The sequence below is a fragment of the Nelusetta ayraudi genome, unplaced genomic scaffold (genome assembly GCF_046127955.1).
Source record: "Nelusetta ayraudi isolate G7.1 ecotype Tasmania unplaced genomic scaffold, CSIRO-AGI_Nayr_v1 ptg000060l, whole genome shotgun sequence".
Taxonomy (NCBI): domain Eukaryota; kingdom Metazoa; phylum Chordata; class Actinopteri; order Tetraodontiformes; family Monacanthidae; genus Nelusetta; species Nelusetta ayraudi.
This window is the reverse complement of record NW_027466110.1, coordinates 7,573,604-7,592,103: the sequence shown is the minus strand read 5'-3', so window position 1 is coordinate 7,592,103 and position 18,500 is coordinate 7,573,604. Positions and strand designations below refer to the sequence as shown.

At 46.2% G+C, this 18,500-nt stretch overlaps 1 protein-coding gene across 1 annotated transcript in view; it reads left to right on the top strand.

The window, feature by feature from the left end:
* lrp1bb (low density lipoprotein receptor-related protein 1Bb) overlaps positions 1–18,500 on the top strand; it is a 162,882-nt gene that overhangs the window by 71,841 nt on the left and 72,541 nt on the right. Inside the window, exons 26-35 of the mRNA XM_076040321.1 lie at positions 638–802; positions 1,162–1,406; positions 5,781–5,912; positions 6,494–6,721; positions 6,886–7,060; positions 7,364–7,458; positions 11,317–11,466; positions 16,434–16,574; positions 16,757–16,882; positions 17,312–17,443. Coding sequence (XP_075896436.1) covers positions 638–802; positions 1,162–1,406; positions 5,781–5,912; positions 6,494–6,721; positions 6,886–7,060; positions 7,364–7,458; positions 11,317–11,466; positions 16,434–16,574; positions 16,757–16,882; positions 17,312–17,443 — 1,589 coding nt within the window. The remainder of the gene's footprint in view (positions 1–637; positions 803–1,161; positions 1,407–5,780; positions 5,913–6,493; positions 6,722–6,885; positions 7,061–7,363; positions 7,459–11,316; positions 11,467–16,433; positions 16,575–16,756; positions 16,883–17,311; positions 17,444–18,500) is intronic.

The window sequence follows — 18,500 nt, the reverse complement described above, 5'->3', positions numbered from 1 at the left end:
GTGCCTTTTGCTTCCAGAGGGCGGATTTCCAGTCTGGGGCAATAATTCTAATTTAATTACTTGAATCCGTTCAAGCCAGGTCATCGATCAGAAAAGGCCTTATCAAGTGAATAAGGCTATTGATTTGGACAAGGAAACCTCTTCCCAGCGCCGCCTCGTCGTCGTCACTCTGTGATTTAAGCCCCCGCTCCCATTTTTCTCCCGTCGGTCCGGCCGACTTCGTGATGGGCGACGGGACGGAGATGCTGTTTGGCAGGTTGGACCCTTGTCAACGTCAGCGTCCGGCAATGGTTTTCATGTTCGGGCATCAATGAGCTGTGAAACGAAAGTCATAATGGAGCAGATGGCCGCCCCATTTCCAGGCTGTCGGACGGCCGTCGCTGCCACTGTCCCGCATCCGTACACAGGCCATCAGCGGCGCTGCGCTGGTGATTCCAGTCATGTAATAGCACTGAAAAGCATAAACCTACATGTTGACGTTTAAGAGGTCTGAGAGCCTCTTTCTTTGCAGGTCCATTACATATTTGTTTTTGTTTTTTTTTAAATCATCCTTTGTGTGCCACAGGGGGGAAAAACATCTTTGTAATTATTATCATCGTCATCATTATTATTGTTGTCTTTGTATTTCTTCTTCAAGGATCCTCTTCTGGACCGACTGGGATGCTACTTTTCCCCGCATCGAGGCGGCATCAATGAGCGGAGGCGGGCGGCACACGGTCTTCAAAGACATGGAAATCGGCGCCTGGCCTAATGGACTGACTCTGGATCATTTGGAAAAGAGGATTGTTTGGACAGATGCACGGTATACCATTAGCGCTTCTCAGGCGGTGCAGAGGTGTTATTAGCCCTCTTCCTTCTGCTCTCCGTGCACGCGTGGCGTCTTATGATGTGAAGAGTCGCCGACGCCTGATTAGGAATCTAGCCAGAATCGCCATTTTCCCTAGCAGGCGTTAAATAATTGAGGGCATTAAATATTTAGCGATCTTTGTTCGCTGACCATATTTGGATTTAAGTGGGTCCTGAACAATTCAATAGTTCTGTGAGTGTATGGGCGGGCAGACTTTGATCTGCCTGCTCCCGCCTGCAGTCGGCTTTCAGTGCATCCGAGGAGCAGTTTGAATCTTTGATGTGCAACCCTCTCTGCTGGTCTTCTTCAAACAGCTCCGATGCCATTTTCTCGGCACTCTACGACGGCAGCGGGGTCATCGAGATCCTCAGGGGCCACGAGTACCTCTCCCACCCTTTCGCCGTTTCCCTCTTTGGAGGCAGCGTCTACTGGACCGACTGGAGGACCAACACTTTGGCGAGAGCCAACAAGTGGACGGGGCAGAATGTGACGGTCATCCAGAAGACCAGCGCGCAGCCATTTGACTTGCAGATCTTCCACCCCAGCAGGCAGCCACAAGGTAAAACAGCTTATCTGGCTTCTTTCTTTCTGTCCGAGATAAGAGGACACAGAAGAGAGAGGAGGGATTGCTTTGAGTTCGCTGAAAGATATGATTTAGAGGTCTTTCTTAATGGGGATACTTTTGATAGCTCAAAAGACAAGAGGACTGTCTTTGATCGCCGGTTGTGGCTGCGCATCTAAATATTTGATTAAATTCACCTGTCGACAGAATTTGATTCCAACAAGCACTCATTATCGTCATGCCATACAGTTCCAACAAGCTAGTTTTTATTTTATTAATTTTTTTTTTTATTAAAATGGATCTAGAATTACACAAGTCAGTGTTGTTGTGAGTCTCCAACTGTCACATGCAGTTTTCATTGGTCCACCAGCAGATGAGCAGATGGACATTGAATATGTGACGGTCTCCTTTCATCCTCTTTATTTTATATGTGTTTCCAGGGTTAATCTTAACTGCGGTGATCCGCTTTCCAGATGGTTGTTTGAAATATCAGACATCTCTTTTTTTGCGTCTCATAATGCGCCAATGTTTCTCCCAAGCAGCGTAACTGCAGCTAGCCGACAAAGATGGCCGAGTCTTCCGTCGTCTTCATCCTCTTCTCATTGACTTACATCATGTCTTGCCAAGAGCAGTAAATGTAGTCATAATTCCATCTGTAAGTAAGCACACTGCTGGACTGAAGAGATTGATTCCATTCCTATCAAAATACATTTGTTTGCTCAGTGGACTGTGTGCAGGTTAGCGGTATGAAAAATTCTTCCTTTCGCTTGCACACACTGTTTTACAACAACAATATTTTGATTTTTTTTGGGGGGGAAACATTTCCTTGAGTAGTTTGCCATAAGAAGAAGAAAAGAAAAGCATAATTGCTTTTAGATCCTGAGTTCATTTTGCCTTTCAATCAATGAGCGCATGTCTGAGTGGAAAAGGTAATCATGCAGACAATTAGGCGGGGAGAGTTGACACAACTTTTTTCATGTTTTTTTTTTTTTATCCAAATTATTCTAATGGCTTTCCCCACGATATTAAACGTTTTTCTTGTCTCTTTTTTGCTGAACTCATAAAAAGGTTTCCAAAAAAAAAGGAGAACATCTGCCAATGAATAATGGTGGAACGTTCAATAATTAAATCAATTAGTAATGTGAATAATGCATCGTGGTGACAAGGAATAGCATGAAAAAGCTCCGAGCTTCATTAGTATTGCTGGCGGCTCTGTGACAGTAATCACAGAGTTTTTATCCGTCAAAGTGGAACAGGTGATCAATTTTCTAGAGAGGAGAGCAGAGAGAGCGCCAAGATTCAGAGCGCACCAGATCTGGCGCCGATTACAGTGCCCGTGTACCTCCCTCAATCTGTGTTTGATATGCACATCGGCTTGCGGGACGCATCGCCAAGACGGAATTAATAGCATAAAATATGTTTTCACTTCGGCTTCAGCCGCTGTTTTTCCAGCAAATGGTTTGTTTTCAAATTGATTTTTGATTTACTGGAGAGCAGAAGTCCTGGATTATGGACCATTTGTGCCGTCTCTGTTGTTACCACCTGATAGACGGATCACTTCCTCTTTTTTTTTCTCTGTCGTTGCCAAGTCATACTTAATTCATCCTTCTGCAGCCGGCGCCACAAACAGGCGTCATCACATCGCTAATCTGCTTTGCATCTACTCCTGCGACTCCGCCGCCTCTCCAAAATGCCTCCAGTTAATTTGGTCGTCCCCCCCCCGCCGTATTTGCCGTCCCGGTGACTGTTTGCCATAGATAAGTGCGAGCAAAGGCTCCCGCTCTCCCAGAGAAGAAAGTAAGCGCGCCTAATCCTGTTTATAAAAGCTCAACAGGAAGCCGGCTATTTATCCGCTCTCGCCAGAACCCAGTCTGGATGTGCTGCTGGACCAGAGGAGGAAAGAGGGGGAGGGAGGTGTGAGTGGAGGAGGATGGACCTCGCACAAATTAACACACTGTCTCAAGAGCTCCAGGTGCCACCGTGGGGCGCCACTGAGGGGGGAGGGGCCATAGATTTGTGCTGGGGGAGGTTATAAATTAAGCGCCGCTTGAAAGATGAGGCAGTGTAAAATTAAAATGAGCAGCAGGAGAACCCAGAAGCTGAGATTGAAGGAAAAAAATGTATTGCGTTATTTGCACCGATGCATTGTGGGAACACGCTAGCTCACAACCATACAATCCCTCAGTCCCGCGGCCATTAACGGCTCCTCTGGCTTTCGGATAACTTTAAAAGGGTCCTCAAGTGGGCTCCACAATGCGAAGAGAAGACCATGCCAGCTCGTCTCTGCTGTGGAGGTTTGCTTTTGTCGGAAGGACGTGAAGTGACGGCACCGGAACAGTCGTACTCGTCACTTGAGTGGCTCGAGTCCTATTGCAAGACATGGTTTTGAACGAGAAACTCCTAACGTTGTCCTTTATACATTAAATGGATGAATGAGCTTTATTTCTGTGGGACCTTTTTATGTACAAGACGCGGCTTTGGAGTGCTCAGTGCTTTTAAAGATTTAAAGGGATTGAAGGTTGAACGACTATGCGCTAATTATAGGCTGAGCGGAGACGATGTGTTTGGAGTTTTTCCACTGACGGCTGAGTCAGCAAACCTGATATTTTGGCCATAACTTTGGGCCGTAATGGCTGAAAGGCAGCATCTCCATAGGTTTTAGTGGCAGCCTTGGGAGCAGTTAAACGAGCAGCTGTGGAAGATTTTAAGGTTTGTGAAGGGCCATAAACCTGAGTGGGAGATTGTAATATAAAAAAGAGGACTGGGCCATTTAAGCCTTTAAACACTACAAGGAGGATTTTAAAATAAACTCTGAACAAGTCTGTGTGTGTGTGTGTGTGTGTGTGTGTGTGTGTGTGTGTGTGTGTGTGTGTGTGTGTGTGTGTGTGTGTGTGTGTGTGTGTGTGTGTGGTATAAAACTGGAGTCGAGACAGGACCATCCTGTGTTTTTTCTGTTTTTGTTATTTTTAAACATGGATGAATGTTGTCTTTGGTAGACTGGTACGGACAGCACTGCAATCGTCTGGACAGCTGGACAACAGAGCTTTATTTCATTCATTTTATTTTTAGCCTCTTGCTGGCTGAGTCTCACCTTCTGCTATAAGGTGCAAACGATGAGAGTTTGGCCAAGAATCAGAGCAGGCAGGAAACTTCAAGGCCATAAAAGGCAGCGAGATTACTTTCTTACGAGGTGAGATCATGTAAAAGAAACTTCACACTACACATATTTTGCGCCGTGCAGGAGGGGGTGTTTGGGCCAGCAGTGCATCATCAGCATACAGTAGCTGTGGACATGCAGACAACAATAGATCCAAGGAAGGCACTTGTAAGTTCTTATCCACTGGCAACTGGCCGATATAATTATATAAAACACATTTAAAGGTTACTAGTAAGTAACCATTAAATATGTAGTAAATTTTGTTGAAAATACAGAAAATCAAAGGCCTTTGTAAAATACTGGAAGTAGGTCTTCTGCTGAAAACAAAGTTTTACTTGAAAAACATGATCTTTATTTTTAGACAGCCAGTACTACAACAAGTCTTCTAGTGTTTTAATGGATATTTGTCCCACATACGCCCAGACAGCTTCAAGCAGCCAAATACCTGGGCTGTGTTCTCGCTGTCTATCATCCTTCAAGACCATTTTTCAAGCAGCTGCAGCACTTTTCAAATGTCTCTCCATTAGCATACTGAGTCAGCTGGGTGAAGTGTTTTTCCTTTCCTTTCTTCGTCTCTTTTCTTTTGGCGCTGGGTCCCTGCAATGTGCTGCGGAAGCCTTCTGTAAAATGTACTTTGCAATGAGTCTGCTTGACACCAATGGCTCAGAATAGCTGGCAGGATGGATGTGTCATGCATGAAATGTAGTTCTATTAGTGAACCGTGGTAACTTATTCCGAAGAGGAAATTCTAAGAGAAATTGTGAGTTTCTCCTCTGCCGTGTCTCTCGCCTTGAGTCTGAAGCTGTTGGCAGCAGTTTGCCAGCATCCTCGTGGCTCTTCATCTAAACCCAAGGCAACAACCTAAAACTGCCAAGTGGTGACAGAGACTGAAGTCTGTCTTTTTTTTTTTCTTAGCTGAAATTGTCTTACCGCTAAAAGCAGCCCCTTTGTGACCTTTCTTCGTTGCTGCCACACCGCTGTAATGCTTCATAACAGCGTTGTGTTGTTTTTTTATGTCCTTCTTTGTGGAACTACATACTTCTCATAATGGCAAAGAACTACAAAAGTGGCGGCGATGTCTCCAATGTCACGCTGCAAAGGTTTTCAGTCCAGTTCCCTGTTACATTCTCTGCTTGTTTGTTCAGGCTGCGCTTTCTCTGAATGTTCCCTTCTGTTCTCTCCTCCAAACCCCCCCCGCCCACCCTCCCCGTCAGCCTCCAACCCGTGCGAAAAGAATGATGGACGCGGTCCCTGTTCGCATCTGTGTCTCATCAATTACAACCGCACCGCGTCCTGCACCTGTCCACACCTGATGAAGCTCTCGCCCAACAAACAGTCTTGCTTTGGTGAGTCGGAGCCAGCTCTTCCCGCTCGCTTCTGCTCAGTGTTAAGGTGAAACTTGTGTGTAAACGATACAAAGTGACGCAGTGCCAGTGGTGATGACTAGCAGTGTGCTGCTATGACAGCAAATAAATACAGGACAAGTATCGCCAATACCGATGCGATACCCATACGAGTGTCTCATCAAATTGCTAAATCTGAATGTTTTGTTTTTCCCTCCTTGGATTATTAATTAGTTAAAACCAGGAACAGAAAATACTTCCCCACATCATTTTAGACCGAAAGTCTTCTGCTTGTTTACCCTCCTTTCAATATTTTTTCTGCTTGGAATGACAACCATTTCATGATACAGGTTAAAAAAAACAACAACAACATGTAAAACAATTTATTTGGAAATCCTGTAGTACTTTAAACAGAACAATCAATATATATAATTACAATATCTAGATACAAATGTAAAATATCTCCTTTCACTAATTTCGATCAATACCGATACCAACATTGGTATTGATCTCATTGATATTTGGATATTCGATATGTCCACCGCTAGTTTGCACCTGAACTTCTACCTTCTCGCTCTGGCCAGGGCTGAAACGCTTCCTCCTGTACGTGCGGCGCTCGGAGATCCGTGGCGTGGACATCGACAACCCATACATGAACGTGATGACGGCGCTGACGGTTCCCGACATCGACGACGTGACCGTGGTGGACTACGACGCCCTGGAGGAGAGGATCTACTGGGCCGACGTCAAGACGCAGACCATCAAGCGGGCCTTCATCAACGGCACCCAACTGGAGACCATCATCTCCGCAGGTAGGCCCCAACAGAAATGCAGCAGAATCGCCCCAAAAAAACTGTCTTTGATAATCCGATTGCACACCTTTGTGCACGGCAAGACGTCGTCCGTCCTCGCCGCCGTCCCGATCTTGTTTGGCCGTGACGGTTGTGGTTCTGCGCTGTGCTCTTCTCTGACACAGACATAGTGAACTGCCGCGGCCTGGCTTTAGACTGGCTCTCCAGGAACTTATACTGGCTCAGCTCGGAGAACGACGAGTCGCAAATCAATGTGGCTCGCTTTGATGGCTCCCTCAAGACCTCAATCATCCACGGCATTGATAAGCCAAGGTGCCTTGTAGTGCATCCCGCCAAGGGGTAAGTAGATTAGAGCCGTCTGTACACTTCATCAGCGCCGGCCTCGCCGCCGGATGCATTGTATTAGCGGACCTTGCATTGACCTCCGCCACTGTGAAACCACTCTCCAAAGCCGTGCGGTCAAGACAAAGCGAAAAGATGCACGTTAGAAACTTAAAGTGTTTGGCTGTCTCTCGCAAAGGTGCGAGAAAATCCATCGGCTCGCGTTCGGTTTTCATTTTAATAACGGCGTAAAACACGTATTGACCGCTGTTGCGCGGCTCGTAGCCACTAGCGATTCACCTCACACGTCTCCCCCTGCAGGAAAATCTATTGGACAGATGGCAACACCATTAACATGGCCAACATGGACGGCAGCAACAGCAAGGTCCTCCACCAGAATCAGAGGGATCCTGTAGGTCAGTGGAGCTTTGGCTCGGCATACTAACTAACTGACACACTCACGTCGTGATGTGAAAGAGTTTCATGTGTCTCAACCAAACAACAGTTTTACCCTCAGCGTTATTCCCAGCAGGCAGTCTACTCCAGCAGATCGAGTAATCACCTGATTTGCAAACTCTGAATAATAATCCGAGTGCACTTGATTGGCTCTGCCTCCCCCCTCCACCCCCGACTCTCAGGCTACTGTTTGTAAGAGCGTGTCCCAAACTCCCGAGAGCCGCCAAACAAGATGGAAAATTGATGGAATTTGTCAGTACTGTTTGCTTACGCCGTCAATTTATGATCATTTCAAACAAACAAATTTTACCGGCGACGACAGCTGTGCAGCTGCCACCTGTGCCGCGTTGTGTCGACACTCTAACCCCCCTCACAAATTTGACAAAGTCAGTTTGACGGCTGTTTCCCAGAGAAGTTAGAATAATTTTACTTTGCCTTGATTTGGTTTAAGGAAAAAAAACAACAACAGGAGCACAGAGTGACTTTGCTAAAAAAAAAAAAAAAAAAAAAAAGTGATTCAGCGGAGGCCACACCTGTTGGAATCTTATGTGTTTGGACAGTGTCAGCCGGGATTACAGAGGACGCCCATCGCTGCTTGGCAGTGATGTTATCTCCAGAGGCAGCGTGAAGGGCGGAGTCTCTGGGTCTGGGTGATGGTGTCAAAGTGTCCAACTGAGCAGAAAGCTGCAAGTTTCTCAGACAGAGACAAGTGCAGCAAGGAATTAGACTGAAAAAAACACAAACAACACAACTACATATGTTTCTGAAAGATAGGTGGATAGATAGATAGATAGATAGATAGATAGATAGATAGATAGATAATTTATGCTCTATTGGCTCCACCCACTAAGATGACCTTGTTCTGGTTCCAGTGCAAACATGCGCAAAGTACAACAATAGCATCCGAACGACGAGTGTGTTTTTGCAGGAGGCTGTTAACAGCGGGCTAAAGAGGCTGCTGTGCTGAGATATGCTGGGTTGTTTGAGCTCGTGCACGGCTCTTCTGTCAGATCTGAAAACGCTGGTGACGGCTCTATAGAGTGAACCAGCTGCTGGTGGTCGCTGGCTGTCGTCCCTAACGGGAGGAGGTCTCTGTGAGTGCGCGGAGCGGACCTGCTGTAATCCCTTCTTGCGAAAGGATTCGTCAGCTAGCGGCTGCTGCTGCCTCGTCATTTTAACAGCTTCGCCTTGGAGCAGGCAGGAGGAGGAAGAGGAGCAGCTCCTCCTGCCGCCACTGCCGCCGGCTGACGATGGAGTCCAGGCTTTGCTAAGATTAATCTCCTGCTCCTGCTTCTGCTCCGACCGTTGTGTCCTCTTCACAGATTTGACAGAACACGGCGGGTGACAGGGCGGGTGACAGTGTTGGTGACAGTGTTGGTCACGTCATTGTATGTGTTACAGAGGCTCCTCTGTTACCCAAAGAGTTTGTGCACGGAGCATTTAGAAAGATCAATGGTGGTTTGACGTAGTTCAATTATTTCTTATTTTATCATAAGATTAAACTCTTGAAACCGCCATGGAACTATTTGTGGTAATTTGATTCTCAAAGTTGTGAGTGTTTTGTTCCGACTCTTGTCTCCTTTGTTCAGATGGAAGCTGCTTACTGAGACGTTCGCTTCAATGTGTTTGATAACAGAGATGCCAAAACACCGGATTAGCGCTTTAGAAAAGTCGGTGCTGCTCCCGCTGACTTCTGACCTGTCATGTACATGAGCAGCAGCAGTAGCAGCAGCAGCAGCAGCAGCAGCAGCAGCAGCAGTAGCAGCGGCAGCAGCAGCAGTAGCAGCAGCAGCAGCAGCAGCCACACGTGAAGCCACCCTGTAAGTCCTGCTGGCTTCTCTCAGCTTCTGTGCTGAGCTCAGCCATGTGATGACGCCACGTCCCCATTGTCTGCAGTCTAGACTCAGTCGGCGAGGTGGTGCAGAGTGAACAGCAGGTATCAAGCTGGGTGAAATAGGGACATGACTCCAGGCTCGTGTGATTATCCTTTTTTCTTCTTCTTCTTCTGCGTCTTCTTCTTCTACTCTTCCCCAGAGTCTTCTGCTGATGGAGCTCTCTGAATTCCTCTTTGGTCTTCATCGTCTCCCTCACTTTTCTCTGGGAAAACGCAGAGTCATCGTTCGGCAAACAGCATTCTTGAGTGGTTACATCTGCTGTTGAGAGTATTTGAGGCATTATGTTTAGGTTAAAATACTGCGGCAGCAGAAAACAGAGTGCAGAGCAGGGTCTGTAAAACTTTAATCTAATCTAATCTAATGTAATTTAATCTAATTGAATGTGTTCTGTTCAAATCGCTCGTCTTTGTTTTATTAGAAATAGTTTGGCGCCCTAGTGGGGAGTAAGTGAATTCATATATCATCCAAATCATACACACTGTGGTTACAGCTGGAAACTGGATTAGAGTTGGTTGTTATTAATTACGGTTTATAAACATGCTTGTGTTTCAGTGCAAATAAACTATGTGAAAAACTATGTAAATTAAATCCACGCTGCGAAAAACAACCACAACTTCTTCACACATTCCCTGCAGCGTCCATTAAGACTAATCATCAGAATCTGGTGTTTGTCTGTCGTCTGGTGTCAGGCACCGTGCCGACGCTGCGACAGCAAGAGGAGCGATTAATTAAAGATTTGTCTTTGCTGATTTGACGCTAAATTTCCAAAAGCTTTCGGGGTGAGTAATGAGTGCCATTGCTAATTATCCAAAATACTGCGAGAAAGCACAATTTTTAGCCCCGTGTTTGCAGCCTGCCCTTTTCCCCATCCATTTAAAGTGATTTTACCAAGCAGCGCAATTTATGAGGTAGTTATTTTTTTCTTGATGACCCTGATGGAGGAGTCTCGCACAAACAATTATCCTGCAATCTTATTAGCCCTCTGTTTACAGCCTTCAGCAAAGGAAAAACTGATGTTTTGTTTGAGTGTTGTTGCATTTTTCCACATTTTCTGTACCTTTTCATAACTGGCCTAGAGAAAACCTGCCTTGGGGGCCTTGTCGCCTTGTGAACGATATCAGTGAGGTCTCAGCACCCTTTGTGACATCACAGTGGATTTTCTACTCCTCTGATCTGTGTGGTTCAGCGTATACGTTTCAACATAAAAAAAAGAAAAGCATGGATTCAAGGTTATTTGATGAAAAATGTTATAAACTAAGTGAGCAACCGTCACTTGTTTCTGCTGCTGCTGCTGCTGCTGCTGCTTGTCTGGCAGCTCAAGGTCAGATTCCTGCCTTGCCACACAAACGGCTCCATTGTCCTCGGTGTATTTCTCCATTTCGCCCGTCAGCCTGTCAGCGGGCAGCAGATAGCGGGGCGCCCCATATTTCACTTGCTTCGTTTATGATTATGGGGTTGGACGAGGGGACAAGCAGAAAATTAATGACACATTGTAACTGTGAATCTGCCAGACATCAATCCAGTGTGATGGGGGAGACGGTGGGTCTGCGTGCTCCTCCGCTGTTTTCACTCCACACTATTAACACAGGCTGTTTTATTTTATTTATTTATTTATTTTCAAAAAAGCCTAATGTTAGCAGTAAGCAGTCACTCTTTCTCTCCTCCGCCGGTTGTTTGTGTCAGCTGGGGGCTGTCAGCAAACGCCGGTAAACATAAGAAACAGTGTCTCACGCTGCCACATGCAAGTAAAGTGCATTAAAGGAAGTAAGTAAGTGTCCCTGTAGTGCTCACGGCTGCGAATCATGAAGCATTTCTAGAGAATAACAAAGTGATGGCTGCCTGATTGCAGGTCGCTTGGTTGCGAAGGAGATACTTTGCTTTACTTTGTGGTTTTAAACCCCATGTCCTCCCCCTCCCTCTCAGGCCTCTCCATTGACTTCGCCGCCAACAAGCTCTACTGGATCAGCTCAGCCAACGGCACTATCAACAGGTGCAATCTGGACGGCGGCAGCCTGGAAGTGCTGGAGACTCTAAAGAGGGAGTTAGCGCGAGGCACGGCTCTGGCGGTGATGGGTGAGTGGAGCTTGTCGCGAGTGCATCAGATTGCCACCGAGGATTAGCCGCTGGGAGCGTGGCGGGATTACGTGTTTAACTAGTTAAGTGGCTGCAGCGGAATGGAGCTACTTAGCTAGTGGTGCTTCACTCCGCGCTGCGCTACCGGCAGGGTGGAGGGTTGGGGGGGGGGGGGGGGGGGGGGGCAGCATTAGATAATTAAAACGCAGCGTGGCGGTGATTGATGATTGATTTTTCTCAAGCCTTTTGGTAATGAAAAGGTAGGAGGATGTTCATTACGTGTTGATTCTTGGTGTCGCTGCTGAATCCAATGAGTCACATCATCCATCAACTGCCGGGGCCTCGTTCAGGAAGGGCCTGAGACCCGAGTCGACTAAGAATTGTTCCTCCAGTTCCCAGCGGCAGCCGCTTTCTCTTTCCTCTGCCCTCTGTTTTTAAAAAAAATATACATAGATCATACATATCATAGCAAGTGGAGAAAATACCAGCCACAGGCCATCCACTCAATGACGGTGGTGAAATAACCAAACATATGGTTTCGGTTATGTTCATTTCTAAAAGCAAACAAATTAAACTTTTTACTCTTCCTTTCCTTTTTTTTGCCTCACCACGTTGGAACTGATGCACAAGATTTTATTTTTTTTTTTGCTTTGCTTCTGCGCTGCTGCAATCTTGTCAATTAGGATGCTTCCCCGCCAGCCATGAGGGTGTTTTTCTCTTGCCAGGAGTGGTAATGAGACGAGAGTAAACACACCGAGCAGAGTTGCTGGTAATGTTTGTGTGGACCAACGCGTAATCACGTTTTTTTTTTTCTTATTATTATTATTATTATTATCATCATTTTTTTTTTAAATGAAAAATACAAGAAAACAAGACGAGACAGTCGTCAGGGTGTCCTTGAGGCGTGTTATTAATCATGGCAGGCTTTATTTTCCCGTGAACTTGCTATCTGTCTGGCGTGTGCACGCAGCATTAATTACGCAGCGGAGGTAGAACGATATCCCACTGTTTTGTTAGGTTTTTCGAAGCTTATAGCAAGTCAAACCTTCTCTTTTCCCCATTTTTTTTATCCCCCTTCTCCTCTTTAAAGAAGCCGTTCCTGCAGCGGAATGGAAGAGTTCTCTTATGTGGATAATAGAGACTTCATTATTGCGTTTCACAAATGGGAGATAGGACTCAAGCTGACATAGACTAATGGCTGTGTTCCTGCACCGTAGCAGGTACAGCAAAACAGTGGAATTACGTCTGCGGGTCTCCATCAATCACAATTAATGATATTTTGTTACGCCGGGGAAAATTATTTCAGTGGTAGAACGAGCCGCTGCATCGTCTTCTTACTTACGGACTTACGGTTGAATGAAGAACATTATTTTCTTCTTTTTTACAGTACAGTTGTGGCACTATGATGAATTGCTATAAATAGAAAACAGAAATTGTTCAATATATGCTCAGAGGGTTTTTATAAATATACATTCAAACTAGTTTGTTTCGGTCGTACTTTATGATAGACAAATAATGGACCTACTCGTTTGATTTTCGCCTCAGATTATCAATATTAACATGCTAATGTTACAGTTCTGAATTCCCCTCATAGCACTTGGCACCTCCTCTGACGTTGTTTGATCAGATATGCAATTTCCCCCCCGCGGGAACCCAGAAATCTTCCCTGTGGCTGTAAAGCGTTGGCCACATACTGTGAGAGCAATAAGGCGAGCTCAGATTGAAGATGGAGGTGGACAGCGGGACGTGCACACATGCCATTGTGCCGTCCCGACATTATTACTCTTCGGGCCGAGCACGGAGACAATGCGTGATGTCCATTAGATAGAAAACTGCTCTGCAGAGTCGCTGCTTTGTTTCCATGGCAAAAGATGTGATTTGGTGCATTTGCTGACCATCCACTCTTCTTGTCCGCTGGTCTTGTGGCGCGTGACTACTTCTTCTGCTTACCTGCGGTCCATTACTTAGCCGTGATGACTTGGAATAGCGTGGACTTGGATATGTGGACGTGTGAGCGTGCAGCCTGCTTCTCAAGAGGGAAAAAACCCTACAAGAAAGTAACTTCTTTGGGCTTTTTGAGTCCAAGTTGTTCGTCAAGATGTCAAGTTGAATAAACGTGAATCAGAAATTGGTTCTCCAGCTTCAATTGCTTTGACTTGTCTTCTTTGGTGTGTGTGTGTGTGGAGGGGTGTGTGTGTGTGGGGGGGGTTGGGGGGGCGGGCGGGGGGTTAGGGGGTTGTGTTTAACAAGAAAAAATATCAGCACTTTACTCAGAGGTTGAGACTTTTTCTTCTGCTCTTATCTGTGGGACGCAGTTTAAGACAGCAGCCAAGAGGAATGTTTATCACTGCCAAGTAAAAAAAGCTTTTTGCGTTACGGCAAAAAGTCTTGAGCTTGTTGACAGAAACCAAATTCTTGCATGGAGAGCTGGAAAGAAAAAAAAAAACACATATTGGCCTTGGGTGTGTTGGCTTTGCGACGAGAGTGGCAGGTGTTCAGTCCACTGCTGATGTGTAGGGTTGTGACTTACCTCCTTTCCACACGAGGCGATTGGTCACTGGGCAAAAGTCTGGGAAACCTAATTGGCGTGCAAAAAAACAAAAAAAAAAATCCGTTACCTTTTTCCTGTGTGACATCTGATGTCTGAGTCTGAGGACTCAACCAGTGAAAACCAGAGTTTAAAAAGAGACGTTGACTTGCAAAATAAATCTGTCCCCGCTCTGTAACGGCCTGTGGCGTTTCATTAAAATACACTGCAGATACCTGATTGCCTGCGTTTCTCACATGCGTGTGCTTCCTACATGCCTCGGCGGTGGGATTTTTCTCGAGCTCTCAAGTCTTTATGGAGATGCAAGGACAGGCCCCGTTTTGGCGACACGAGGTCGATCCACTCAGGTTTCCGGGGGGCCCTGCAGTAATTGGATTGGCTTGAGGGAAATGTAAGGGCTCCTATTTAAAAAGGTGCGGGTGATCCATCAGGCCGGAATCAGAGTAGCAGCCGGGTTCTGGAAATTGAATATGATGTGCCACAAGCGAGCAATCACACCCAGTCGGCGGCCCCTGCAGCCCAAATTAACACTGGGAGCAAAGCTAATCTAGGCTAGCACGCCCTCCGGGGTCAGGTGTTCTGTAAACTGCATGTAGAATGTCGTCCTCACTCCACGGCAGCTGCTCTGACTTGTGGAAATGAGCTTTGCTTTCCTCTGCAGGGAATCTGGCCTGAAGCTATTGAAAGAGAAAAATGTTGTTGTTGTTGTTGTTGTTGTTGTTGTTGCTAGTGGTAGTAGTTCTTTTTCTCCTTGTTTTATAACACTAGCAAAACAGTGGTGGGGAAAAAAAAAATTGGAGAGCTTGTATGTGCGTGATGCGCTGAGAATCAGAAAAATGGAGTTATTTTTTATTTTATGTTTTATTTTTTGTGTAGCCATCAACATTGACCCATATGCTGCACGTGCACCGCTCTGCCCAGCTCTGAACTGGATGTTTGAAAGACGTTCAGAATGCAGGAGTACAAGAACTACAAGAATTCAGCTTTATTTGGTCTTTTTAACAATAAACCATAATGTAGCCGTATGTTCTCTGGCAAATTTTTAATGACAACAACTGGGGATGAGTCAAATTCAAAGTTGTTTTTTTCCACGACAGTAATAAGAAAATGCTCTCCTACCTCAGCGTTTCCTCCTCCGCTGGTCTGATTGCGGGTCTGTTTTTATTTTCTTTCTGAACATAAAATTTCCATTCCACTTTCAGTTTAAAATGATGAATTGCTATCAGCGGATGGTGTGAGAGAAGCTGCCCGACTCGCTTTTTCCATTCTGCCCCACTCTGCACTTCAGTCGGACTAAAAAATTGAGAGTTCCCGTCACGTCCTCGACATAAAGCGCAGACCGCGCATCAGTGACTTGAGCAGAGGGGCAGACAGTCGTGTCGGAGGACAGCCGATCGTCACTGCAGCGCTGTGGGAGGATGTTGGGTTGAACCGGCGTTTTGATATTTCTGGGAACCCGCTGCAGTATTTCTGCCCGTGGCAGAACTGTTCAAAACCTGGAGATTCTGCGTTTTTCGTTGCCACGTAGCGTCGTCCTGTGACTTCACTGAATACATTGAGCCTCACGGCACGGCACGGCACGGCACGGCACACACATTTTTAGAGGCATTACACGGAAACCCGACTTTATCTCTTTTGAGAAAAACTGAATCTCACATTCTTTGCTCTTCTTCAGTTGGCCAAACGTTGTCCAGCCCTGATAAAACTGCAAACACTGCAGCGGCCGTGCTGATCTGTTCACCAGACGCAACCGTTTACAAGCCTGCAGCAGCTTCTCACATTTGCCACAACTAAACCTGATAGAAGATGCTGCCTTGTTCTTTTAAATGCAAGCTAATGGGTTCAATTGAATCTCACTGACTGTTGTATCTGGAATAAATAAAATGATGAAACAAAATAAATAAATGGAATAGAGGGAAAGTCACTGAGAGGGAGGGGGACGCATTACGTGCCTGGAAAGCTTTTGTCTGTGTAAAAAAAAATATGGTTAACAAAAAATTACCTCCGATATCAAAGTAGTGTTGGAGGGCTTCTGGATGCCTGTATTAACATCAGCAAGTGGGCAGAGCAGAAAACAGGGTATGCCACACTTTAATCTCAAAGTAGCTCAGAGAATGCTTCAATTATTAAGGAGCTTTACGGAATGAGAGTGGCAGCCTCGCTGGATTAGAGTGGAGAGCCGGAATATGCCATTTGCTCTCGGAACGGGTAATGAATGTGATTGTGCTGTATGTTGTTGGAGGGAGGCTCGTCGGAATCGCAGCGCAGTTCACTTGGATTTAAGAAGCGGCGGGGGAGGGGGGGGGGGATAAATAAAGAAGTAAATGGAAACCTGCCACGAGAGGTGGAAGATGCTTCTTTTTATGCACCTCTTTTTTTCTTGAAGTGTTTTCTGAGCAAATGACATTGACGGTTGCAGGTGGCAAACTGTGGTGGGCGGACGAGGAGTCGGCGCAGCTGGGGACCGTCACCAAGAGAGACGGACGCAACCCGCTGGTGCTGAGGAACAAGACCAGCGGCGTGGTTCACATGAAGGTGTACGACAGGGAGGGTCAGAAAGGTGTGCTCGTCGGGCTCGTGCCCGTCAACCCACACACGCACACTCACACGCACACGTAAAACAAAAAAAAAAGATGTTGCCAGCTAATCACCCACTGGTGATTCACTGGCAACCCAGTGGCACCCACAGGACGCCTCATCACTCGCCTGCTGCTGCTGGCTCTGCTTCTGCTTCCCGCTCAGGGAGGAACCCGTGCCAGGTCAACAACGGAGGATGTTCTCAGCTCTGCTTCCCCACCTCGGAGAACAGCCGCAGCTGCTCCTGCACCGTCGGCTACAACCTGCGCAGCGACCGCATGTCCTGCGAAGGTACGCAATGTAACTGCATGTCGGTCTTTACCCAGCATGCATTTGTTATCTTTGTGTATTTATTTTCAGGAAATGCATACACCAGCCTCTTTTTTCGGTCGCGCAATCTACGGTCTGTCTGTCCATTCTGACCTCTGACCCCTGACTTCACCTCTGCCCACTGGACATATTGGTTGTTCTGAAAAGTCCCAGTAGATCAGTAGCAGTTTGTTTCGGACTGGCTCTATCTGTGAAACTCCAGAATGGTTACGTGGATTAGAAAATGTCACCATAGCTGGCAGGGATTGAGCAGCCGATGGGTGAAATCCTCAGTTTTTAGCCAACTGTCCCTTTAAACCATTTTGGCGCAGCCATGAATTTATACCTCCATACGTCTCTCATGCTTTTTCTTGTCTGAGGCGTAACGGCCGGTTTGTCATTGCGGTGCAGGTGTGGACTCCTTCCTGATGTACTCGGTCCACGAGGGAATCCGCGGCGTCGCTCTTGACCCCAACGACAACAGCGAGGCGCTCATGCCCATCACAGGGACGCTGTTCGCCGTGGGGGTCGACTTTCATGCAGGTACGGTGCAGAGAAACGGCGTGACGGGTTTTCACCGTCACACAGACATCGTCTGATGTCGGGCTTGAGACAGCAGATATGCTGCAGATCCCCCAAAGTTTGAAGTGTTTTTTTTTTTTTCTCTCTTCTTTTTTTCTTTATAATTCTTGGATACGCTTGAAAGTTTGCTGCGCTTTTCGTCTCTGGGGCTCGGCAAAGCCTTCGCTGCAGTGCAGCTGCATGCTTTAAAACCGCTATTACCCAGTGGCTTACATATAAAATGCATTATTCTTTCTAAATTAGATGCATCTTTGTTAAATGTATGCTGTTGTAAATATAAACCGGCAATTGTATTAAAATCTTTCTGTTATATCAGTTAGCTGCAAGCTATTTTTTATTTACATTGATGATAAATATATTCTACTGCCCTGCAATATACATCACAAACATTATTCCCCCCCCCCCCCCCCCCCCCCCCCCTATTTTCCGCAAAACTAACACGATGGGAAAACAGCGCGGTGGGAACGGTCTGTTTTTACACCCTAACCTTTTGAATAATGGCTCCCTGGGCTTGTGGCACGCGGCGTAGATGAAAGAGTAATAAGTTCACATTACACGGGCACCTCAGCAGGAATAACATCAAACTATTTCCTGACAGTCCTCTAAAAAGCATCAAAATGCAAAGCAATTCCCAAGATACTATATCAAATGAAGGGAGTGCAGCGTGCCGCACAAAATATGAAGGCCTTGCAGCTCGGGCTGCCGTTTGTTATATCCCTGCTTCCATCCAGCCTAATATTTATGATAAAAATGATCCATTTATTACACCAACAAATGCTGTGAATCTACTGTACAGGCTTGTAGTGTTCCGTATATGTAATAGGCTGCCAGCCAAGCATGATAACAAAAGCTGTGGTAAAGGAAATTGCGTACACACACAGCTGTGAATGGACACAAAATTGCAAAGTCTTTTTGATGTACAATAGATTTGAAGTCATTCTTTGGGGTCGGGAAAAAAAAACAAACAACAAACAACAACAACAAAGCAAAACGATAGACCAGCCGCGCAGATCATAAA